Genomic DNA, 26,747 nt, shown 5'->3' on the forward strand with positions numbered 1-26,747 from the left:
CAAGAAAATAGCGACTGTGTTTAGACGAGAGTAAATATCTTCCCATTAAAACACTCCCTGGATCTATACAAACGGATAGCTGGGATGTTAAGGGCCCAGCTGTGCAGCAAAAATGCCTTTCCCTGTGTATATAAGTCAATAGATTTAGCATTGGTAGGAACTCCTGGCAGTAGTTATCTGTCTACTTTACGTTCAACTTTAATCCTATTTGAGGACCAACTTTTTATTTTATTTCCATCCCTTTCCATCAAAAGTTTTACGAGTTTAGGTTGAACTGAAAGTCTTTGTATGCCTGATAACCTGACGGTTCCACTGAAGCTGTAACATTGACCTTTCTGAAGCAGACACCACCGCTCACTTTACTGGCCTTAAAACCAGTATTGGCTGTACAAGGATGCAGTTACCACGCTCGCAGATGTTTCAGAGAGAAAGTGTTCGAAGCAAAGTGGTGCCATACTATATTTTAGGAAGCTGGTAATTATGTAATGCATCGTTTAAGGAAGGGTCAGTCGAGATTTAGCGGGCTTAATGGTTTATGTAAATATAAGTAATTAGAAATGATGTGACGTTCAGTCTGAAAATGGCTGAAATGTTGTGTACGGGTATTCTAAGAAGGTACCAGAAAGAAGATGAAATGTGATTTGGGTATTTGAACTTGAGTAACACATCAGTATGTTGTACGGCTCATCAGACACTAAAACTCTGATGTTATCCTCCGTTTGATGATTTATTTGCATTATGCGCTTGTACTCATTTGGTTGTCCAGTGCATTGCATTGTCGGATGGCTTTGCATTGCCTTGCAACAAAAACGTATCCATGTTCAACCCTTTTTGCTGAAGCCCTCTGCCTCAGCACCCACAGTGGGTCAATGCATGTCAACTGGTTTCATTCAAGTGAATCCGGGTTTTTAATGAGTTTGAACACGGGCTTCAGGCGGGATCGTAAAACATAAATGTTTGTTGGACATGTTCTTCAACTGCGTGGGAAGACAACAGCTTTCACGGCGGTTTCTAACACTTGAAGGCCGCCTTCACAGACAATATGGAGATCACAGCGCACACATTCCGTCTTTTTCTAACGCAAGCCCTTTCGGTCGGGGCTTGACATCCTCACTGCACATGGAGGCCTTCTGATTTATTGCAGCTGTACTTGTGTCGAGTGTTAACCTGAACACTGACCTATCAGCTTCACAAGAGTTTCTTAACCTCTGAGGAACTCTTTGAAACGGCTCGCCTCTCAAGTGTACACGGCTGCGGTTTGCCAGGTTTGACACTTGTTGCCAACTCCTCTCATTACCTTCGCATTGAAAATGCGGAAGGTAATGTTTTGATCTCCGTGTATTTGTATGTGTGCGTGTGTGTTATTCGCATAAGTCAAAAAGTATTAAACCGAATCGCATGAAATTTGGTGGGATGATTGGTTATTATCCGGGGACCATTTGATTAGATTTTGGGATCGATCGGGTCAAAGGTCAAGGTCATGAAAAGGTCAAAATGTTCAATTCATATCCAATTGGCATGCAACTAATGCCAAAATGTTCATAATTCAATGCCCAATCTTGTGATATGCGAAGGTATGCGCTCTACCGAGTGCCCGTTCTAGTCGCTTGTGTGGTAGTTCTGCCGTCTGTGTAACTGCAGCATACGTGCTGTTTGCCACAACTCCATCTCTGCATGTCTGGCGCCAGCCCAAGCTTATTTACAGTGCATCCGGAAAGTATTCACAGCGCTTCATTTTTTCCACATTTTGTTATGTTACAGCCTTATTCCAAAATGGATTAAATTCATTATTTTCCTCAACATTCTACACACAAAAACCCATAATGACAAAGTGAAAACTGTTTTTTGCAAATGTTTGCACATTTATTAAAAATAAAGAACGAAAACATAACATGTACATAAGTATTCACAGCCTTTGCGCAATACTTTGTTGAAGCACCTTTGGCAGCAATTACAGCCTCAAGTCTTCTTGGGTATGATTCCACAAGCGTGGCACACCTATTTCTGGGCAGTTTCTCCCATTCTTCTTTGCAGAACCTCTCAAGTTCCATCAGGTTGGATGGGGAGCGTCGGTGCACAGCCATTTTCAGATCTCTCCAGAGATGTTCAATCGGGTTCAAGTCAGGGCTCTGGCTGGGCCACTCAAGGACATTCACAGTGTTGTCCCGAAGCCATTCCTTTGTTATCTTGGCTGTGTGCTTCGGGTCGTTGTCCTGTTGGAAGATGAACCGTCGCCCCAGTCTGAGGTCCAGAGCGCTTTGGAGCATGTTTTCATCCAGGATGTCTCTGTACATTGCTGCATTCATCTTTCCCTCAATCCTGACTAGTCTCCCAGTTCCTCCCGCTGAAAAACATCCCACAGCATGATTCTGCCACCACCATGCTTCACTGTAGGGATGGTATTGGCCAGGTGATGAGCAGTGCCTGGTTTCCTCCAGACATGACGCTTGGCATTCAGGCCAAAGAGTTCAATCTTTGTTTCATCAGACCAGAGAATTTTGTTTCTCATGGTCTGAGAGTCCTTCAGGTGCTTTTTTGCAAACTCTAGGCGGGCTGTCATGTGCTTTTTACTGAGTGGCTTCCATCTGGCCACTCTACCAAACAGGCCTGATTTGTGGAGTGCTGCAGAGATGGTTGTCCTTCTGGAAGGTTCTCCTCTCTTCATAGAACAACGCTGGAGCTCTGTCAGAGTGACCATCGGGTTCCTGGTCACCTCCCTGACTAAGGCCCTTCTCCCCCGATCGCTCAGTCTGGCTGGGCGGCCAACTCTAGGAAGAGTCCTGGTGGTTCCAAACTTCTTCCATTTCCGGATGATGGAGGCCACTGTGCTCATTGGGACTTTCAATGCTGCAGAAATCTTTCTGTACCCTTCGCCAGATCTGTGCCTCGATACAATTCTGTCTCGGAGGTCTATAGATAATTCCTTGAACTTCATGGCTTGGTTTATGCTCTGACAACTGTGATACCTTATATAGACAGGTGTGTGCCTTTCTCAATCATGTCCAATCAACAGAATTTAGCACAGGTGGACTCCAATCAGACATCTCAAGGATGATCAGTGGAAACAGGATGCACCTGAGATAAATTTTTAGTGTCATGGCAAAGGCTGTGAATATTTATGTACATGTTATGTTTTCGTTCTTTATTTTTAACAGATTTGCAAAAAACAGTTTTCACTTTGTCATTATGGGTTTTTGTGTGTAGAATGTTGAGGAAAATAATGAATTTAATCCATTTTGGAATAAGGCTGTAACATAACAAAATGTGGAAAAAGTGAAGCGCTGTGAATACTTTCCGGATGCACTGTACATACCTGTGAATCAAGCAGCAGGCCAAGGGAGAGGAGGGGACCCAGACGAGCCTTGAGGAACCCCAGTAGTGAGAGGACAAGGATCAGACACAGATCCTCCAAGTTACCCGGTAGGTGCGGTCTTTAAGGTAGAAGAGAAAGAGAGGTGCAGTGCCTGAGATCCCCAGGTCCTGAAGAAGAGATCAGATCTGGTGGTTCACGTGTCGAATGCTGCAGAAAGGTCGAGAAGGATAAGGACAGAGGAGAGAGAGGCTGCTCTAGCAGTGTGAAGCTGCTCAGAGACAGCCAGAAAGAGCAGTCTCTGTCGATGGCGCCTTGAATCCAGACTGGTGAGGGTCAAGAAGGTTGTTACTGTGGAGATAGGAGGACACTTGGCCCAAGATAGCTCGCCCAGAGTTTTGAGAGAAAAGGTAGAAGAGAGACGGTCTGTAGTTGCTGACTTCAGACGGGTCGAGCGTGGGTTTCTTCAGGAGAGGGTTGATCTCGCCTCCTTCAGAGAGTCAGGGAAACAGCCAGTTGAGAGGAGCTGTTAATAAGATGGGTGAGGAAGGTCAGAAGGTCAGAGCAATAGCCTGGAGAATGGGAGACGGACGGGGTCAAGGGCGCAGGTGGTCGGTCGAGGCCGGAGGTCGCCAAGCTAAGAACTTGATTGGGAGACAAGGGGCAGGAGGAAAGGCAGAGGGGATGAAGAAGTTAGTGTTGGTGAGGGTGATAGAAGATGGATTTGTAAGGAGAGCGATGTCGCCTATCTTGTTTGTAAAGTAGTCGAAAAAGTGGCTCGGCAAAAGGGTGGAAGGAGGAGGGACAGGGGGATCAAGGAGGTTGGAGATAGAGAAGAGTTTTTGGGTTAGAGAAGGAAGACTGAATTTTGGTCAGGTAGAACGAAGTTTTGGCTGCAGAGATAGAGGAAGAGAAGGAGGAGAGGAGAGAAGGATAGAAGAGCAAGTCTTCCGCTTGATTCGACGCGCCATTTTCTTCCGTCGCCGCAGGGTGGTGGCTCTCTCGGGCGCCAAGACCGAGTCAGACAACCACGGAGGAGAGAGTTTCGAACCGGTCGTGTCTAAAAAGGACAAAGAGAATCAAGAGATGAAGACAGGGAAGAGAGGAGAGGTTCTGCGGCAGAGTTAGGTGCATGAGTGAGAAGCAGTCAGTTGAGGGAGAGCAGATAGGACAGAGGAGGCCAGAGGAGGAGGGGCAGAGGGTGCGAATGTTGCAGGCGTACAGGTGCAGAGTCTGTAGATATGGGTGGGTTGTCAGTACCAGAGAGCGAGAGAGAGAGTAAGAGATGAAGAAGTGGTCAGAGACATGGAGAGGAGTCACAGTGAGGTTAGAGGTAGAGCAGTTTCTGTGAAAATGTAGTCAAGGTGGTTGCCGGCTTTGTGAGTAGGGAGGAGGGACTGAGGAGAGGTTAAAGGAAGACAGTAGAGTAAGAGATCACATGACTTCTCTGTCTGGATGTTAAAGTCACCCAGAAGGATGAGCGGGGGCCGTGTTCGAAATTCGATAGGAGGACGCCTAGCTCGCCCAAGAAATCTCCCAAAGAACCAGGGGGACGGTAGAGAACAACAATGTGAAGTTGAACCGATGAGTAATCATCACAGCATGGAACCCAAAGTCAGTGGGATAAAGAGTGGAAGCGGTAGGGACAGAAACACCATGTGGGTGAGATGAGTAAACCTGTACCTCCACCCCCACCAGAGGGTCTGGGTGTGTGGCTAAAGGAGAAGGAGCAGAGAGAGAGCAGCCGGGTAGATTTGTTGTCTGCTGTGATCCAGGTCTCAGTGAGCCAGGAAGTCAAGCGACTGCTCAGCCAGCCCAGAGATGAAATGCCTCATGGTTGGCTGACTGACAGTTCCAGAGGCCTCCTGTGACCAGGTGCTGGGTGTGAGTAGAACAGGTGAGAAGGATAACAGAGGAGGTTCGGTACATGAATGAGCTTCCTATAGTAACTTCTGGTAGAGATACGCAGGTATGGAAAAAGACACATATTCAAAAAATGGGGAAATACTCAGCCACCCCCGAAGACTCCAACGGAAGACTCCTATGTCTTTGTCCTCCGAGTACTCCTATGTCTTTGTCCTCCGAGTACTCCTATGTCTTTGTCCTCCGAGTCTCGACTCCAACGGAAGACTCCTATGTCTTTGTCCTCCGAGTCTCGACTCCAACTCCTGTTGGAAGATGAACCGTCGCCCCAGTCTGAGGTCCAGAGCGCTTTGGAGCATGTTTTCATCCAGGATGTCTCTGTACATTGCTGCATTCATCTTTCCCTCAATCCTGACTAGTCTCCCAGTTCCTCCCGCTGAAAAACATCCCACAGCATGATTCTGCCACCACCATGCTTCACTGTAGGGATGGTATTGGCCAGGTGATGAGCAGTGCCTGGTTTCCTCCAGACATGACGCTTGGCATTCAGGCCAAAGAGTTCAATCTTTGTTTCATCAGACCAGAGAATTTTGTTTCTCATGGTCTGAGAGTCCTTCAGGTGCTTTTTTGCAAACTCTAGGCGGGCTGTCATGTGCTTTTTACTGAGTGGCTTCCATCTGGCCACTCTACCAAACAGGCCTGATTTGTGGAGTGCTGCAGAGATGGTTGTCCTTCTGGAAGGTTCTCCTCTCGTCATAGAACAACGCTGGAGCTCTGTCAGAGTGACCATCGGGTTCCTGGTCACCTCCCTGACTAAGGCCCTTCTCCCCCGATCGCTCAGTCTGGCTGGGCGGCCAACTGTAGGAAGAGTCCTGGTGGTTCCAAACTTCTTCCATGTCCGGATGATGGAGGCCACTGTGCTCATTGGGACTTTCAATGCTGCAGAAATCTTTCTGTACCCTTCGCCAGATCTGTGCCTAGATACAATTCTGTCTCGGAGGTCTATAGATAATTCCTTGAACTTCATGGCTTGGTTTATGCTCTGACAACTGTGATACCTTATATAGACAGGTGTGTGCCTTTCTCAATCATGTCCAATCAACAGAATTTAGCACAGGTGGACTCCAATCAGACATCTCAAGGATGATCAGTGGAAACAGGATGCACCAGAGCTACATTTTGAGTGTCATGGCAAAGGCTGTGAATATTTATGTACATGTTATGTTTTCGTTCTTTATTTTTAACAGATTTGCAAAAAACAGTTTTCACTTTGTCATTATGGGTTTTTGTGTGTAGAATGTTGAGGAAAATAATGAATTTAATCCATTTTGGAATAAGGCTGTAACATAACAAAATGTGGAAAAAGTGAAGCGCTGTGAATACTTTCCGGATGCACTGTACATACCTGTGAATCAAGCAGCAGGCCAAGGGGAGAAAAGCATGCAACGGAACATTTACCTTGGCAGTCCCGACTCCGGGTGCCCACATCAAGAGCACATCTCTCGAGGCAGGGCGGTCCCGCAGCTCTAACACTGGCTGCTGTTTAGTAAGGAGGGCAAATTGAGGGCTCAGACTGAGTGCTAGTTATTCACCTCTGCAGGTGCTCCTTTGAAATTCCTGCTAGAGGAAAAATGTACTCATGTGGTACAAGACGGACACAAGCTTTGCCTTTTTAACGGTAGAGTTTTAGCATTGCTGAGTTTTTAAATCTTGTCCAGTTTAATGTCAGAATTCACTGATGGAGTTCAAATCAAATATTTTGGTTGTATAGTGCACATTTTTCAGTGTCTTTTAATTGGATCAAAGTGGCGTGCAAGTTGAAAATCATTTTAAAAGAGATGATTCCTTCGTCCCTACCTTTCACTCCTATCGAGAGAAGCAGAACTCACTTTCCGAGTATCCATTTTCTGCTCTGGCAAATGCAGGACAGACGAAACATTTTGATTTACCCGTACACTGCGGTTGCTAGGTTGTTTTGCTTTCCATGACACTCCAGAATAATGGCAATTTCGCTTCAAATCCATGATCGATTTTTGCTCTGTCATCCTGAGGGGGAGCTATAACCGTTCACTCTGCTCTGGTTGATATACGGGCATGTGTTTTCAATTCAGAATGTCCAAGCTTGGACTGTTTGGAGCTTTTGACATCGTCATACAGTACTTGGACACCAAGAAATCCTCCATGTTGAATTATCTGTCTCTGTAAAAAAGTGGTGACCACTTGTCTGTGTGAATTCAGGTCTTAAAAAGTAGTGGGTGAGTCTGTCTCCCACTAAAAAACACAGATCTGGTATTTTCTTCTCTTTGGTTGCCTCCTGGATGGCATTTTGTTTTACTTGTCAAATAGAAATTCTAAAGTTTTTTTGTAATGGCATGATTTTATACCATTATTACTTTTCAAAATAAGCGGTCTATTAGGAATCATATAAGCCATGACTGTGATCACCTTATGATAGAAGAGGAAAAACAGTGAGTCTCTTAATGTTCAAGGCTTCCCCAGGTTTTGGGACAATAGATCTGGCTGTGGCCAATCACAGCTGTGTTGGTGCTGGGACGGTGCTCGATGGAGTAATTCCCCTCTTCCTCCAATAAACTGGCCTGAGCCAGGTTGTCCCGGAGGGTCTGAGGGCAGCACCCCCCCCCCCCCCCCCCCCCTCTACACCTCCTATGTTCATCACAACCGCTGTCTCTCATAGGTCTGTGGGGGTCTGGACTAAACGTATCAGCAGAAGGTTATCAGGTCGACAATCGTGTCTTTATGGAGGAAGTTCTCTCTGAACAACCTTGAGGAGCCTTTTTCAGGAATGCAGAGGACACATGTGTGCTTGAGGTTGCGCCATCAGTCAGAGGAAAACAATCCACCCCAGGATACACTTCCACTGATTTCGTCAGCGATTAATGCAATCCACATTGTATTGTGCGCTCAAGAGTTTCAACCAAGAGTTTTTGGTTTGCTCATCTTTGCTCAGTGTGCTTTGTGCAGTCTGTTTCTACTTGATTGTGGTTTACTTGTGCATTTCAAAAGAACTCTGGTTTTAACTTGGTGCATTTTCTGCAACTATTTGGTCTGTACATTGTTGTCATTCTTTTCTTGCTATATAATAATCTGAATATTGTTCTCCAATTCATCTCGATGCACTGGAAATAGCATGCCATCACATATTCTGTGTTGCAGCAGTAACTAATGTGATTAAGAAAGGCTCCATGATTTATACATTTTTCTGAAATAATGTTTTTATTTATATGGTTATTTGAAAACTTAAGGTTTTTATGTCTGCGCGCTGGTGCAGGTTTTCAGTCCGTTCCATTCTCGTGAACTTAATTTTGCATGAACGGCGGAACAGAGTTTCTTCAAACTTGGTGCCAAAGTCCATCTGCACCCAAGGGTGAACGGATTAGACTTTGGTGGTCAACGATTGGTGTGACCTCACTAAACACTTTTTGGCCATAACTCAAGAATGAATATGCTAATTCTGACCATTTCACACAAACGGCCAATCGGATAAAATGATAATACGATGACATTGCTGGAAACTGCAGCTCGGCCGGTTGGCGGGGGCATACGACTGCGAGTAACAACTGTCTTTGTACTCTGAACTCTGTCCCTGCTCGTTCTTCAGCTGTTACATACAGTATTTCATAAAACTGGTAATGTACTGCATATGAATAGACAAGACCTAATATGTGCCACACACCTCCCCTATTGGTCAGGTTCTATCTCCTTGTGGCTTTAGCCGGATGATCTGGTGAGGAACGCAACTCTTTGGCCTTTTACGGGAAAATAAGCATGTCTCGTTGGACTTGTCTCTCCTGCCTTTTCTGCTACCACATCAAAGAGACCCAATTGTGTCTCGGGAGTCATTCTTTATGAAGGAGTGGGTGGTTTTAGGGAACAAATTATTTCTGCTTCTATCATATCAGTTTGTTTTGTGAAGTATTGTGCAGACTTCATGGAAACACAAAGTCTATTGTTTTCGTATCTACGTGGGTCTGTACATTGTGTCATTCTGCTCTTGAGCTCCATATTTTCCAAATCCTGTGATAATATGGGATTTCCCAAGCGTTATCTTTCTGATTCACCCCATGAAAACAAAGCAAAAAAGGTTTTCATGCCAACAAAAGTCTTTCCTGGCAAACATGAATCAGTGCTGAGTGGCAAAACACAGGACCCAGTGTGTTGAGAAGCCAGTTGTGTTTTTGGCAGTCGTACCAGGCTGACCTTCTCAACTGTGAAACACTAGGATCTGTACTACAGTTGCACCTGTTGGGAACAGGAAGAATTCAAACAAAGGCAGTCGGATGTCTCTGAGATTCTGTCCTGAGGTAACATTTCTGCAAGATGTCCTTCACGAGAGAGCATGCTCGGTTTGTTTTCAGCTCTCTGAATCTGTATTTTATTTCCTTTTCCTGATTAACTCGCAATTTGTTCCGTTCAGTTACTGTCAAAGACGACATAAATGTGGCTCAGAAGTTTGAGTGGATCGCCCCTCAATCAGAAAATCGGCGGTTAGATCCCCGGCTCCTTTAGTTCATGTGGATGTGACCATAGGCAAGACCCTTCACCCCCCATTGTGTGTGTGAATGTTCGATAGTCCTGATGGAAAGGGAGCGACAGGGTTACCTGACCCAGATCTTAATGAGAGACAAATATTTGACAAATGGCAAGCAAAGTGGCACTGTGAGATTCTTTTGAATGAAAAGTATGTTTCAAATAAAAAGCATCATTATTAGGGTTAAATAACAGGAAGAATGATTTAAAACATGTCCACAAACTCACTCGTATGGAAGAAATTTTGCTGGAATTTTTAATTACACTCAAAATATAAAGCAGGCAACGTGCTGCACAACACAATGTTTGAGGCCGTGTGGGAACATGAATGCTGACCACTCGCATATTTTCCAGAACTGTACAAAGATTAGGCTTTCCAGGAAAAATGTTCATGCTGTTGTTAAAAACATTTTGGGATACGAGATCCCGAACATCTGCCCTGTGATGAGAGATGACTTCTACTTGGCTAAAGTTTTACTTGCATCAAGTAAAAACGGCGTTACCAGAAATTGGCTTCATGTAAACATTCCAAAACAGAAATTGTTCAAGACATCTGTGTTATTGAAAAGTCTGACATGTATCCTGAGAGTCGCGGTATACATTTAGGAACTGGAAGAAATGGGAACTTGAATATGAGTTGTGACACCGACCAAATGGAATACCTAATTAAAATGAATTTGTATGAATAGAAGTGTTTCCAGACGACTGCTTACTATTACTTCTATTTTTTTATTTTATTTTTTCATTTATTTTATTTTTTCATTTATTTTATTATCTGTGTAGATGTTGTGCGGTTGAGTTTGAACCTTTAAAAAAAAAAAAAAAAAGTCATGATGTGCAGGTGGCCCCCTCACATGGTAGCCCCTCCCATCAGTAGTGTGACCGTGCGTTGAGTGGTCGAGAGACTAGAAAGGCGCTATACAAATAGTCTATTTACCATAACGCTATATGACCTATGTTGATGCTTGATCATGCTAAGGATCTTATCTGATAAGAACCATGCAAATAATTGGCAGATTAACTAAAAAATCGTAGACAAATTATCATTATATTAATTGTGTTATAGGAAGCTCCTATTTGCTTCTTGTCTCTATTGTTTTGATGTGCTTGGTTTATCAGTTTACCAGCTGATGTGTTACAGCTGCTGTCTGTCATCCTTTTCATCTTCAAGTCACTGCGCTGTATCGGCATCACTCAAACACTGACGTCGACATTCCCCTGCCACTCGGGGTTTCTCTTATCGTGCTGTCTCTTTTCTCATGTGTTTATATTTGATACATTTCTGAGAAAGAGGATGTTTCCTGTGGGAAATATTTTGTTTTAATACTCCCAACATCAATCAAGTTCATGGTTTTGAGTGCAGAGCCCTCCTTAATCATAGTAGCTGCAGGATTAGTAAACTGCAGTAAAGAATTATCTCTCTGATGACGAGATGTGGTTGGTAACTGTGCGTCAGTTTCTCTGTTTACTAAATAATCAAATGCAGAATGATTACTTATTTCAAGTGGATTCCAAATTTCTTGCCAATAATTTTGTTCTAGGAAATGTTTGAATGCACCCCCGTATTTTGGCAAGTGTCTGTTCTTCCTGCAGTAGCGGCTTCAGAAGAACGCCTGGAAACTGTCTATGATTTTCCAAATTTGTTGATGATTGTGTTGGCAATACTTTGTAAACACATTCTTCCTGCAGTTATAAACTCACACATTTGACCTGCCATGACTACTTTTAGCTAACTTCTTCAACTCCACCAGTGGTTCTCAAATGGGGGTACGTGAAGGCCCTCTAGGGGCTACGTATTTAAAATGAGCATCCATTAAAAATATAGTTATTTAATAAATATTCAATAAAATAGAAGTGTAAATTCATAAACTGAATTGTATATATTATATATTTAATGCGTATTGGATCTTTTTTTTCAACCCCAAATACTTTGCACTGGTCAGGGGTACTCTGCTGAAAAGAAATATTTCCCAGGGGTTACATAACTCAAAAAAGGTTGAGAACCACTGAACTACACAGTTGAATGTGTGCCTTCACAGGTCTGTTTATTGATATCATTATTAATGTATAACATTGCTCTTTCTTTCTCTTTAGTTGAAGCAGCCAGACAAGGCAGCGGCGGCGGCTCACACTTATTTCCAGGCCAACCCAGAACATGTGGAGATGGATCAGAACCTGGAGCAGTACAAAGACCTGCAGGGCGTGGAGGAAGAGCACTTTGTGGACCGAGAAGCTCGGCCTCACCAGGTAAGAACATTTGTATTATTTTTCACTTGACTTATTTAATCTCGTTTGTGACTCTTATCTGAGCACGTTTGAGATCATCAGTGTGATCTACTGTCATCTTTGTTCAAATCAGGCCTGAATGTCTGGCTACGGTTTCTTCACATGTGTGTACTCCATGTATTTCCTAAAGGGAAAAGTACAGCTGTGGTCCCCATTTGAAGGGCCCTTTGTGTTAATAGTACTACGAGTTTGATGGCTGGAAACTCTTCAGTGCTCGTTGCAGTGAAATACTGAAGAGTTTGGGATCCTTTTTGCTCTGATTCTTTTACAATCTCAATTCTCTCTTTTATCGCCAAGTAAAACTCCTGAGACACAGAACCTTCTGGAAGAAGTTACAAACACTACTTTAATCCGTCATTCATACCAACTGTACCTTAACTAAACTTGCATGAGCGATAATTGAAGTTATTGTGTGCCTTTTTAACTTCTTTACTTTCCAGTCGATGAAACCCTAGATTTATGTATATTACATCGTATTATAAATGTATTCAGGGGGAATCCTTTCTGGCAACTGTTCTGGTTCACCGTCCAACATCTGTTTTGTTTATTACAAACAAATGATTATTATTGCTGCAGGAAACGTGATGTGTGCCAGAGGAATTGTAAAAAGCATTTATGGACAACAAACATGTCTTGTGTAAAACAGTCAAGATAAATAGCTATTACATCGGCATATCATAAAGCGCTTTTCTGGACACCGCAGGTCATAAACACTCATCCCATCATTCCTCCGTCTCTCCTCACAGCGCTCCTTCGCAGCAGCAGTGAGCTTGTATGAGAAAGGGGAGCATGAAGGAGCCATCGCTCTGTTTGAGGAGGCTGTGGCGGAGTACTACAAAGCAGACTCTGAGTGCCGGGCCCTTTGTCAGTGGCCGCAGAGGTTCGATGGCCATGACCACCTCCGCTACCGTTACAGCCTCCATGAAGTCGTATCAGGTAAGAGCCACCAGCCTAACAAGTTTACACAAATGGAAAACTGTTGACCTGCATCTTCTCAAGCAGCACAAAACATGTCCATGAGCTGCATAATGTAAATATCAAGGGAAATATATGTATATATTGCATTTAAATCCCGGGATTTGCATTTTGGATATGATTTGTTGGTGCAACCAGCTGTATTTATTCTTCACGATGGCAACATTTGAGAAATAATGAACTATTTATACTGCATGTCTCTAATTAGAACCAGGACTTTCTTGTTTAGGTTTCAATTCTTCACACCGTCTTTGTGTTACAATCATACCCTTTATTAAACATGCAAATTGATTAAGCAAAACCGTAAGATGACATCTAACATTGGTTCAAGCTGTTTCAGTTTTTTGATTGTTGCATTATAGCATATTTTAATATTGTATTTCTAGTTTGAACTGATGTCTGAAATGACCGCCTCATGCTTGTTGCAATGCAGTCGAGCGTTGCTCGTTTGGTCTTTGCCTTCTAAGTAACCCTGCCCTGTGTTTTCTGTTGATTTAAAAATCCCACGTGTCGTGTTCATTTTAAGACACCCTGCCCTCTGACTGTGGTTTCATAAATCCAGTTTTTAGTTGATTCTAAATGAGACTGCTTATTTGGGAAACATGTTATCAAGTTGATGCGGCCAAACAACGCCCTTCATGCTCACTAGGTGATCAGGGAGAGCAGACGTAATAAGGATAGCAGCCCTAAAAATGACAGCTGTTAACGGAGCAATATACAACATTCAGATCAATAATATAGAAAACAAACAACGATTTTCTACGTAAGTATCAGGTGGAGTATGGTCTAGCGGAGTATAGAATAAAGTCGCTCTCGCTCCGCGTCGTCAACCAAGCTTCTCCTTGGTGTGTTGACGTAGATGACGTGATGCTTTTAGTGCATGCGAGTCACCGGTCTGCACTGCTGTCATATGGCGGTTACAGATGATAATGCCGTCCCAACCAACAGCATGGCTGTGGAAGCGTAGCGCCCATCCTCCGGTTCCCCTCGGGTAAACACTGTCGGTTCCGGTAGCACGTTTGCCACGGTTTATCCTGTTGGTGTGGTTAGCACCGTTTGCCGTTGTGTCAATAGAAATGCTCGCAATCTCATATTACGCCCTTTAAATTCTGTATACGTGTTTGACTGGCTCAGTGGTAGACCAGGGTTACCCTTCAATTAGAGAATCGGCGGTTCGATCCCCCGCTCTGCTAGTCCATGTCGATGTGTCCTTGGGCAAGACACTTAACCACAATAACCCTGCGTTGTGTGAATGAATGTGAATGATTATAGTCCTGATGGGAAGGGGGTACCTTGCATGTTAGCCCCTCCCAGCAGTGTATGAATGGGTGTGAATGATGTCATGTAGTGTCGACTGTTAGTTACAGTTGAGCTTTGATTCATTTGATTAATATTTGTTTTCATCGGTCGCCAAGCTTTTCCTGTTGAAACAGAGATTTAAATGCCGGTTCTTTGGCTTGAGTTCCTTGGAGACTGCAAAGTCTTCAGAACAGATTCATACACATCGTAGCAGAGCCAGTGTAGTCTGTGGTCAAAACAAACGCAAACAGGGGACATAGATATCAGCGTCATTAGTTTTCAACAATCCTCTAATACTGTGGATATTTCACCCAGTATGATCTTGGTGTTTGAGTAAAAATCGCTGCGGTAAACACAACTTTGATTCGGTCTTGGTTTATTCCATAGTAATATTCACCATACTGTACTCAGACAAAGTGAAAACAGTGTGGATCCTTCACACTGTTTTATGAATGAGACGCCTTGTCCCCATATGTTGCAAGATTCGATCCCACAGACTTCCTTCAGTTGTTCATTGTTGTATGGTTTACCACAGCACTGAGGTCTGAGGATTATTAAATTAGGTAGAAAGCTGCATCAAGCTCTTTTTAAATGGAGCATACGTTCCACATTTTATGGTTTAACGTAGAAACATTATCTGAACATTTACGTTCCTTTACTAGGCGGGACCACATTACAGACCCTTTGGAATCGCTAAACCCCACTTCTGATGTTAAGACATGGCGTGGAAGACTCGTGGCACATGGCAGAGCCTGCTGATCCAACTGACTGCCCAAATCAATGAGTGGATTTTGAGATTATTTAGCTTCCACTGTATGCTTTAACAAACTCATCAATATAGAATCAATCAATGGATAGCATGCAGATCCAAAGTAAAAAATCTCAAACAAATCGGCATATTAATTAATTTTACACAGTTTCTTAGAAATATATTAAATGACAAAAAATCACACAAAGGAAGATCCGTCCGAGCCCCCAGTTAGCGCCAAAGTCTTGAGTGATATTCTCTGAAGTAGACTGTTCAGTTCCAGCCCTGGAGTTCAGTAGACATGCTCCGTTACCGTCTTTGACGGACCAGAAAAATCACCTGAATCCGAGCCAGCACAGCAGAGTGCGTCCAAGATGCCACTTGGTCGAGACAACACTTCTCCTTCTCTGTCGCTCTTTCACCTGGAGTGACCTTGTTTCTTCTTTTCTGACACTGCAGGGCTTTTTCTTGGCATATATTACAAACGGCGAATGTTGTTGTTGTGGTGTTGAATATTATGGATTGTTCATTTCATTAATTTGGTGCTCTCAGTTTCTGGTTCAGAGACTTCCTTCTACTTTGTTAGTATTCAAACTTTCACTTTGTTTTCATTGTTAAACAGTATAGTTTGTTAATGACTGTAGACTAGTTTAAATTCAGGTTTCAGAACTTCCTCCCAACACCCTTTCATCTGGCTGTTACAGAGAAGCCTCAGGGTTAGTTCATCTCCAAGTGTGAGTCATACAGTTTAAATGAGCAATAACGAGCACAACGCTATCTTTTATGTGCTGCGTTGTTATGTAATTTTGTTTAAAAAATGGTTGGCAGCCAATAACTATCTTCCTGCAGAGAACCATGGCCTTTTTTGATGTGGAGGGAAGCGTGTATCCACAGCAAAGCACCAGATCATCATAATAACGCGATGATACTGTTATACAGACACATCTCCTGTGGTCAGCGGTGTTCCTGATGACACGATTCAGGCTTTTCTCTCTGGAAGTCGAGGCGGGTTTTGTGCAGTAGCCGCAGCTTAATTGCTGACAAGTGTGCTTTGTCTCCAAAATGTATGGCCAGGTTGCATAAACACAGAAAAGCTGGCTGATTAGTTTTGTTTGACTTAAAATCAGGGGGATTATTTTCCATAGCACCACTCCACTAGAGTCTGTGATTATGTTTATTTGTGTTAAGATGTACGTTTGTATTGTTTTAAGAGTAATATAATTTGTTATGCGAGTGAAATAAAAGAAAGTATTTAATTGAATGACTTCCTGGTGTAGTGGTTTGATTTACTTAAGAACTAAATAAACTGCTCACAGTCCTGCTTGATTCTGGCCTAAAACATTTCATATTTCTGCTCCTCTGACTCTTGAAGAGATTGAAACAGACCACAGCTCTGCTGTCTGGCTGAGGGAAGTAGCGCTGCAGCTGCACAAGAGTGACCTCACTCACGCTCACAGAAAACCCCCCACACACACAACCACGCCATCATCCAATCGGCTCTTCTCTTGGGGCCAGACATAAGACAATAATTTGAATTGCCTCGTAAAAGTCTGATGTTCCTCAGGTGGTGGTGATTCCTGTTTGTTGTTGATCCTGTGGGGAGGACAAAGACGTGTGAGTACTTTACTGGTAAAGGGGGAACAACGTTGAGTTGATCTACTTCATAGCGACAGGGAATAACATGATGTTGGACTTGCTGTATTTGATTTGATACAACTCCTCAAGTTGAACTCACTCCAGGGTTTTCCCCCCACAAATAACAGACATTTCCCTAAAACAAGGGAAAAAATACAAACATGTTCAATATCTGCTTCTTCATTATTTGTAGCATAGGAACACATAATGATGCTTTAAAGTTGAATGAAGATCTATATGGTAAACAACAGTCACATACACGTTATCTGCTAAGTGATGTAGTTATAATACCTTGATGCCTAACAGGTTCATCAATATAATACGCTGGAGATCAGCTGCTCTTAGTTCCTAAGTTATTCATTATTTTCAGCTGTATTTCAAGTAGTCCTTTATCCCTGAGATGATGTCACACCATTAATCTCAGCTGAGTTAATAGCTGTGGCCATGGGATGTTACTGGAATAGTGACCATAAATTGTATGTGTGCATTACAATTGCAACAGACCACCACCACGTCTTCTAAGTGACTCAATAGGCCCAGTGGTATTGGGCGTGCAGTAAACTATCTGTAGTAAAATGCTGTAATGGGAGCCGATGGCCACTGTCCCTTTTTTTTATGACATTATTTTCTAGTTTGAAACTTTCAAACTGATCAAAGTATTGTCTTCTGTAATCAACCAATAAAAAGGTGTTCTGGTCAAGACTGCATGTCTGTCCTTCCTGAAAATAAGTATTTATTTATATTTTCTTCCATTAAAGGTTTTTTTGAGGTTTTCTCATTCAAATCAAGATTTAAGGATAAAGAGGATTGTACAGTCGTTTCGGGACTCTTGTAAATATGATTTCAGATATCGAATTGTTATTATTTACAAGAACTGGTGTTCTATAACCTTATTTCTCTATTCTGCAGTTGTCTGTAAAATCTTCTCCTCACCTCAGTTGTATTGGTATCGGGAACACTGGTATTTAGCTAAAAACGACAACTCAAGGAAGTAAAAAGCCAAATGCATCATTTAAGAAGCGGCTGACCATCTCAAAGTGAAGCTGATGATCTTATTTTGTTTTAGATCACTTCACTCAGGTGCTGCACTGTGAACACGAGTGCGTTCGTGACCTCGCCACCCGGCCGGGCCGCCTCTCGCCGATGGAGAACTACCTGCCCCTGCACTACGACTACCTTCAGTTTGCCTACTTCCACGGTAAGTTGTTCAAGGAATGTAATACTTATTCAGACCTTAGGGTGGATTTTTTGATGGGAAAACATGACATCTGTGTGACTATGCTTAGTTTAATTTTGAATAAAGAGGATGGATACACCCACACGTCACACATGTGCACGGACAAGAACTCATCGTGATCACAGAGCTGCAGACGGGCCGAGCCCAACTAACTTTTGGTCTCAACCTGTTTAGAGTTCCTCATTGTTCCCCAGGAATGACATTATCTTTTATATGGGCGTGTGCAGTCTGATGTAGGAGCTCTCAGGTGTTTGTTCCTGTGTGAGCGAGTGATTAGGCTCAAGTCTTCTGTTGTTGAAGTAGAGAGAACCCCTTCGAGACAAAGGTGTTGGCACAACAACAAAGCGTAGTTGGGAAGGACAGTGAGCTTGAGTGGTTGTGAGATCACCAGGTTATACTTAATGACACATAAGCACGTGGCTCTAATAAAGCAAAGTGGCTCGTTGGATCTGTGCAAACACACAGAGCAGGCTTTGATTTCCTACAGCCGCTGCTGGGTGTGTGTGTGTTGTTTCAGTCTTCTTGTCTGTGTTTTAAGTCTGTGGGAGCCTGAAAAGTATTGAGTTGATAAGAAGAGTCTCAGTGAGTCGGTATTCAGGGTTTGTACGGTCATGGAAAACCTGGAAAAGTCAAGGTATTTAAAAAAAAAGTTATTTCCAGGCCTGGAAAAGTGCCCTGAAAAAAAATGTATATCCCAAAAGTCATGGAAATGTGTTATATTCACATGTTCACTTATGCTGAGTTTGAAATAATGTATATATTTTTAAAAGAAAGATGCTCAAAATATAAGTAGGCATAAGCTCTCATACTGGCACCATAACTGAAAAGTTTGGTGGCCATAACAAAAGTAGTTCAGGGAAGTGGTCAGGATAATCTACTATGCCAGTGGAGTGTATCTTGAACCATGCTTGGCTACTCTGGTTGTGTGGTGGCAAAATAATCGACATTTCAAACATGGGAGAGGCGGCATTAACGAGCCATGATAAAGGAAGCAGACATCGGAGAGCTACAGCTAGCCAAGCTACAGCTGGCAAAGCTACAGCTAAAAGCTACAGCAACCCCCATCACCGGCTCGCTCACCACAGCGAGGGCTACTCCAACACCGAGCGGCATGACTCTCTTTTCATTGAAACGCAGGCGTCGATAACCGATGCTGTAACGAAAAGTGAAGTCCTGACTGCGGTAATGTGAACACTGAAGGTTGCCAATTCCAATTTTTATTTAAAATCATCTGAAGATGCCAGCTTGCTATTTTGACGAATGTTCCCCGGTAGCTTTTGTCGAAAGCAAATGCTTAAGGTGATATCTCTGCTCGTTGGGGCTGCGTCACTTCAAGAGTCTCACGTCGTCCAGCGTGTTGAAGCAAAGGGCCGATGTCTTTCTATTTGACCAAAGCCTGAACCACTAGTTACAGTCCAAACAGATGGATTTGCACGTAAAGGACAATAGTTTGATTAAAAGAATACATATTTATTCAAATATGTATTCTTTTCATCAAACTATTGTATCTCATGTATTTGTGTCATTGAAGGTATACTGTATGCTTTGGAATTCCCTTTGTTGGTTAAAATCCTCTAAAATGCGAGAAGGATGATCACACAAAATGGGTATTTTCATGGTGTTACCCATGATGATTTTACATTATCTGTATTCTAAACATTAAATGGGGAAAACGCATTTCTGTTAGGATGCTGCAGAACAAGGTTACTTTCAAATGCAATCGGTTGAATGTCTTGAGGTACTTTAACCTTAAATAAACATTAATTATGTTAAATATGCACTTGTTTCATCCACTTGGGTGTTACCCACTACATAATCAAGGCTGTGTATGTTTTACATGTCGGATTAAAAATATGTGAAATACAAGACTTCTCTCTTTTGTAAACAGTCCACAAAGTCCATTTATATCTAGCATAATTATTGTATTTTTTTTCGTAGTATGTTGCATGTTCAAAATCAGGCAGTATTTTTCCACTATGTCAACCACAGTGCAGCTTTTCGCTCCATCGTGTTAATGGGTTGGGAATGTCGGCCATGATGGATACATTTCCACATTTCACACACGCACGCGCATCACACTGGTCAACCAGTCCATCCAGTAGATGGATCAGCAGGAACCCAAGGCCGCACTGTTGATCAGCGGTATCGTGTGTAACCATGGTGGCGACTGTGACACTGTGTATGGTGTAAACAAACAGATCCACAGCAGTACCAGACAACTAATTGCTTTCTGTCTCTCTCTGCAGTGGACCGCCTGGAGGAGGCGCTCCAGTGCTCCCTGACCTACCTGTTATTCCACGAGGGAGAGGAGTCCATGACGGACAACGTGGATTACTACAGAGAGACGCTGGCACACGACGGCAAGCCAAGAGAGGTGAGGATCTGAGGAGAGCAAAAAAATACAGTAAATACCAGGATAGGTAGTTTGGTGAATTCATTTGGGATTTATTTACATTTTATTTGACAATGGTTTTATTAACTTAGAAGAGCAATCTCACCATTAGGATATTGAAGGCTGCATGGATCATTGTGTCTGTGTGAAAGCTGTATTGGTGAAAGAATAAGTGAAACCGCATGAATGACCGGCTAAATAAACAAACAAGAGGATCGAGTGTGGCAGTAATTAAACATTGTGGATACGATAAAAAATTCAAAATATTTAGAACACCAAAGTTTAAAAAAACAAAGTCATGCAGAAGATTGAAAAACTAAAAGAAACAAAAGATCACAGGTTGACATTATTCAGATTAAAAAGACACATGCAAGGTGGACACCATAAAGGCAGGTTTGCAAGGAAGAAAGGAAGATTTACAGATTAAAAACTTATTGACCAAACTTGAAATATTTGAATTATCTGCAGAATCGGGCACAATATGGAATACCGAAAACTGCTCCAGATTATAGGTGGCACAACTAAACGGATTCAAGGTTCACTTATTGTTGTTTTACAACACAGGCTTGCACAATGAAATGCAAGTAAAAGTCCCTTTTATGCTACAAAAACTAAACTATTTGTTATGGCGCATGATGGAGGATGAGTCGAGTCGTGCAGCCGTCTGAGGAAAGAAGCTGCTCTGTAGTCTGGGGGCTCGACAACGGATACTTTTGTATCGCTTCCCAGATGGCAGCGGGGTGAACGAGCTTTGCCGGTGTCTTTTAATATCCTTTGGGGTCTGCGCAGGCTCCTCCCCTCCCCAATATCCCTGATAATCAGTAGATGTACCAATGAAGATCTGGGCGCTGCAGAGCCCTCCTGTCCTGAGCCGTGCACATCCCATGCAGGTTTGGGATTTGTCCAGTCGGGATGGTTTCTTCTGCTCCTCTGTAAAAGTTCACAAGAACGTGGAATAGGAATTTAGCTTTCTTAAGTTTCCTTTTAGAAGTACAAGCATGTTCTCAGTTGATGTAAGAGTAAAACTCATTAAGGATGGTGTAATCTCCAGTTTGTTGAACAATATACCTTTGGAAGGTAGAGAAAGTGACTGGAGAGGAAAAGTGTGGATATCAGAGAAAAGGGGGAGGCGGCCGGCCGTTTGCTGCATTTCTCTGATGAACTTGCTATTCGCTGCTTCGCAGCTATTGTCTTGTGAAGTGTGCGTTCCCCTTGTATATGTTCTCAATCCAACTGGAAGTATTAAGCACATTTCTCCTCTGGCTGTGCACTTTATTATTTCCTTGACTCCTGGTATTCCTAGCACTCTGACTGATTAAAGGCTGAATGTCTGCCCACTGGAGAAAAATTTAATTTGCCAAGTCTGGGTACCCATCAGGCATTTCAGCTTCGAGAATGAGTTCTCCCTAAAACTCTGATCAGCTGCTTTGAAAAGTCAAGAATTTCAGCCTCAATTTCACAACATCTTTTTCCTAGAAAGCCTGGGACTCATTATAGTGAGCAAGGCTCCCAGCAGGAATGTGTGTGTGTGTGATAAAGAGAAGCCGACGTGTTGCAGCTCATGCTAATGTTTTTCTACTCATAGCTGACATTTTTCTAGCCCTCAAGTCTTTCCAGTCCCATCAGTCGTTGGCCCACAGATCGCTCCTCTCTGCGCCCTCTCTCTCTCCGGCCTTGGGGTGCGCATTTACAGAGACTTAGATCTGAGTGCCAGGCCTGTCCTGCCTCCCTGCCAAAGATTCCTGCTTTCAGGAATGGTGGAGGAGGAGGAAAAGTCATGTCAGTGTGCCCACAGAAGTCTCTGGAACAATTTGAGAGCTGTTCTCATTAAGTGTGCTGGAAAGAGGACTTCTGGGTTTTTTAACCACAACAACAAAAACACTATTGGTTGCTCCAGTTTCATAGTATTCACCCTCGTGGCTTCAAATCTAACCACATCTCCCTTTTTCGCACAGACAAAAATAGAAAAAGACAGGACTGTATGTAGTCTTATAGCACATTTACACTTGGTTGTAAAACTGCTCTTACACACTGTCTATTTCTGTTGCACATAATCTATGCATAGACGACTAGAATGTCCCTCAGAGAAGACACAGAGGAAAGAGAGGCCATCCCACTCCATACATCCTGGCACTGAGCCGAGGGAAAGACTCTTTGGGGTTTCTTTTATTGGCTGTGAAAGGGCGAAGGACAAGAGTACACTGTCACTTTAAGAGTTTGGAATGGTTATGAGCTTTAATAAATGGCAGGTTAATATTAGTTCACTATATATATATACTTGTATATGTGCTGTAACTGTGAGCTTGAAAACAATGCAGTGATTTAAAATCTGCTATATCATGTTATATACTGTTAAAATATATAATGTATTTCTCTCTCTTTCTCTGCAGTTATTTCCCTCCTATACAAAAGCATGTGTTTGAATTGACGTTCATGACTGTAAACCTTTGGCGTGTTTGTGTTCCCAGGAAGCGGCATGGTACCTGAGGAGGCACAGACAGGAACTGGAGCTTCTTCTGATTGGCAGTAAAACCATGGGGGTGGAATTTATAGACGGGGTGAGTAAACAGAATACACAACGACATCCCAAAGCGTGTTCATGTTACTATAAACTCAAACTACAAGTATTTATTGACGGACGAGTGCCCTTAAATTGTTTTGTTTTTCCCGGAAAGAAAAACATTATATTGTGTAATTTATTGGACAGTTGTTTGTAAGCCGGTCCACTTGTGTCTGATGCAGAGCAGATCTCCTGCAGGGTGTGTCAACGCATTAGTGTGTCCCGCTGCTGGCTGACTCAAGCAGGGTAACAGGTGTCTGACCCGCAGCTGTCCTCGCAGCCCACAGCGACTCCTGCTGGCCACGTTGACGAGTGTCGAACCAGTCGCACTGCTCTGGTGTCTTCTTTGTGTTTTTAATGACTTGCTGTCTTTCTGCTCCTCGTCTCTCTCTTGCAGAATTACTGGAGCAGCACAGGTGGAAGAGAGGACTCAAACAGGTGAGAGTTCTGCATCTGGAAAAAATTTAACGTTGAGTGTAGTCTTGTTTGTATTACTATAATTTAACTTCTCACTACCTGGAGCGTTTTCCTCGGTAACCGCATGAACAGAAATATATATATATGTATATATATATTAGTGCTGTGAAAAAGAACGCGTTATGATTAAATTACAGGATTAATTAGATAATTTTTTTTTAACGCATGCGCAGAATGAGCTTCAATCCGTCTGTTGGTCATCTCTACAGCAGCATGTCACTCTGTCTCTACGTGTCGCGTTAACACGTCTCCGATCTCCGTCTCGCGCGCCGCAGAGCTCCGATGCTGGCGCGCGCACTGGTGAGCAAGTTATGTGCACCCCTGTGTATAAATGTATATATGTGATTAATCATGATTAATCCACAGAAACCTGTGATTAACCTGATAACAATTTTTTATCGTTTCACAGCCCTAATATATACAGGACTGTCTCAGAAAATTAGAATATTGTGATAAAGTTCTTTATTTTCTGTAATGCAATTTAAAAAAAAATGTCATGCATTCTGGATTCATTACAAATCAACTGAAATATTGCAAGCCTTTTATTCTTTTAATATTGCTGATTATGGCTTACAGCTTAAGAAAACTCTAAAATCCTATCTCATAAAATTTTAATATTTCCTCAGACCAAGTAAAAAAAATTATAACAGCTGAGTGTTTGTCAAGGCTCAGGAAACCCTTGCAGGTGTTTCGAGTTAATTAGACAATTCAAGTGATTTGTTTAATACCCTACTAGTATACTTTTTCATGATATTCTAATATTTAGAGATAGGATATTTGAGTTTTCTTAAGCTGTAAGCCATAATCAGCAATATTAAAAGAATAAAAGGCTTGCAATATTTCAGTTGATTTGTAATGAATCCAGAATGCATGACATTTTTGTTTTTTGAATTGCATTACAGAAAATAAAGAACTTCATCACAATATTCTAATTTTCTGAGATAGTCCTGTATATATACACTCCCGTTCAAAAGTTTGGGGTCCCATCAATGAGGTGCCAAATTATTTGTTAGTTAGTTTTGATGTGGGCTCAGACTCCATGCACAGCCTGTGTAAACTGAAGTCCACAACCTGGAAGACTTCCGTTATCAAATACACTACCGTTCAAAAGTTTGGGGTCACTTAGAAATGTTTATTTTTCAAAGAAAAGCACTGTTTTTTCAATAAAGATAACATTAATCAAAAATACACACTATACATTGTTAATGTGGTAAATGACTATTCTAGGTGGAAACGTCTGGTTTCTAATGAAATATCTCCATAGGTGTATAGAGGCCCATTTCCATTAACTATCACTCCAGTGTTCTAATGGTACATTGTGTTTGCTAATCGCCTTAGAAGACTAATATCTGATTAGAAAACCCTTGTGCAATTATGTTAGCACAGCTGAAAACAGTTATGCTGGTGATATAAGCTATACAATTGGCCTTCCTTTGAGCTTGAAGTTTGAAGAACAAAATTTATACTTCAAATATTAATCATTATTTCTAACCTTGTCAATGTCTTGACTATATTTTCTATTCAATTTTCAATTCATTTGATAAATAAAAGTGAGTTTTCATGGAAGACACAAAATTGTCTGGATGACCCCAAACTTTTTAACGGTAGTGTATATATACAACTTAATGTGTCAGTGTTTCAGTTATTGCAGGTATAGATTTTACAGTCACAGTTTTGGCTGCTCGTATGAAAACGCATTGTCTGTTCTTCCAGGATTCCCTCCGGGACAGACGGCTGGATGGAGTATGTTCCCATTTCAGACAAGAAGAACGTCACAGCGGCCGCTCACCAGCACCTCAAAGAAGGTAAACCTTCACTGAAATGAAGCAGAACGGGAGTTAAACTGCCAAAAGATAGTTATTAGTGTTCAGTTGAACCTTCTCTCACCACGATGGCCGAGATGACATGTTGCGCTCCTAAAACACTGTTGTGTGATCTGTGTAGGTGGCCCCTTGCTGTATGACGACGTGCAGCTGGTGCAGAACTCTGCAGCCTTGAACGGGACCCAGCGGGTGCTGCTGGATCATGTTATATCCGAGGAAGAGTGCTCAGAGCTCAGGCGCCTGGCTCATGTAGGGGCATTGCACAACTCTGATAACGTCATGATTTTTATATCTTGACTGTAAAGCTTCATTCTGGCTTTTTTTCCCCCTGGTATTCAAGACTGTCACCATGGCAGGAGACGGTTACAGAGGGAGGATGTCTCCACACACTCCCAATGAGAAGTTTGAAGGAGCCACTGTCCTCAAAACCCTGCAGGTACGCTGACCGCTAAAGCAAAGGACATGATTCTCTCCCTCATCTGCCCAAATAGATACCACGGTTGCAAGCAAGCAAGATCATCAGGATTATTACGTTTGTTGCTTTATTATATATACGGCTCAATAAATTGTGTTGCAATGGACCGCTTTACCTGTATAGTGTCCCTTTTTTTGTTTTTTATTCCCTGCAGTACGGCTACGAAGGCAGAGTGCTGATGAGGAGCGCTCGCCTGTTCTACGACATCAGCGAGCGAGCAAGACGGGTCATCGAGTCTTACTTCCTGCTCAACGCCACCCTGCACTTCTCCTACACACACCTGGTGTGCCGGACAGCCATCACAGGTCACTCGCCCACAGAAACATACACACGTATACCATCATCTCAGATTCCTTAAACATACTAAGGATTCATAAATGATTCCAGTTCACTGGCGGAATTTTTGGGAAGTGGTAGTAAAAAAAATAGTATAACAACCCAGGAGGAAAAACTTGGAAAAGTGCAAAAGATGTTGGATTTATTGATATATATATTCATATGAGAGTATTTATTTATTTGTGTGTTTGTTGTCTGATCACAGGCCAGCAAGATCACAGGAATGACCTGAGCCATCCCATCCATGCTGACAACTGTCTGTTGGACCCTGAGGCCAATGAGTGCTGGAAGGAACCACCAGCGTACACACACAGAGACTACAGGTATGAACATAACAAACCTACTTTGCTGCAGCTGCATAATATAATGCAAGAGGGATATCGGTCATTACTATCTCTCTCACGGGAATGTTGAGTCTGTACTGATCTCTCCTTTGCTTTGTTTTACTTTCAGTGCACTGTTATATCTAAATGGAGATTTTGAAGGAGGGGAGTTCATATTCACAGAAATGGATGCCAAAACAGTCACGGTGAGAGGATTTCCCCTGACATGTGAGATTTGGTTGTACAAATTATTTCACTGCACAGGAAGGCAGTGAACATGCTTATCTTGCAGATAATTAATTAGTTTCATAAAATGGCATTGTATTTTTTTAATTAATAATTTTGTCGAAAGCAAATGCTAAACGTTCTATCTCTGCTCGTTGGGGCTCGTTGTCCAGCGTGTTGAAGCAAAGGACCGATGTCTTTCTATTTGACCAAAGCCTGAACCACTAGTTACAGT

General features: G+C 42.5%; 1 protein-coding gene across 1 annotated transcript in view; it reads left to right on the forward strand.

The window, feature by feature from the left end:
* p3h2 (prolyl 3-hydroxylase 2) overlaps positions 1 to 26,747 on the forward strand; it is a 61,647-nt gene that overhangs the window by 32,669 nt on the left and 2,231 nt on the right. The window contains exons 2-13 of the mRNA XM_056414529.1: positions 11,816 to 11,968; positions 12,754 to 12,943; positions 17,731 to 17,862; positions 20,148 to 20,275; positions 22,762 to 22,851; positions 23,251 to 23,291; positions 25,044 to 25,135; positions 25,275 to 25,402; positions 25,494 to 25,589; positions 25,783 to 25,933; positions 26,170 to 26,287; positions 26,418 to 26,493. Coding sequence (XP_056270504.1) covers positions 11,816 to 11,968; positions 12,754 to 12,943; positions 17,731 to 17,862; positions 20,148 to 20,275; positions 22,762 to 22,851; positions 23,251 to 23,291; positions 25,044 to 25,135; positions 25,275 to 25,402; positions 25,494 to 25,589; positions 25,783 to 25,933; positions 26,170 to 26,287; positions 26,418 to 26,493 — 1,395 coding nt within the window. The remainder of the gene's footprint in view (positions 1 to 11,815; positions 11,969 to 12,753; positions 12,944 to 17,730; positions 17,863 to 20,147; positions 20,276 to 22,761; positions 22,852 to 23,250; positions 23,292 to 25,043; positions 25,136 to 25,274; positions 25,403 to 25,493; positions 25,590 to 25,782; positions 25,934 to 26,169; positions 26,288 to 26,417; positions 26,494 to 26,747) is intronic.

This window comes from Pseudoliparis swirei, chromosome 5 (assembly GCF_029220125.1).
Source record: "Pseudoliparis swirei isolate HS2019 ecotype Mariana Trench chromosome 5, NWPU_hadal_v1, whole genome shotgun sequence".
Taxonomy (NCBI): Eukaryota; Metazoa; Chordata; class Actinopteri; order Perciformes; family Liparidae; genus Pseudoliparis; species Pseudoliparis swirei.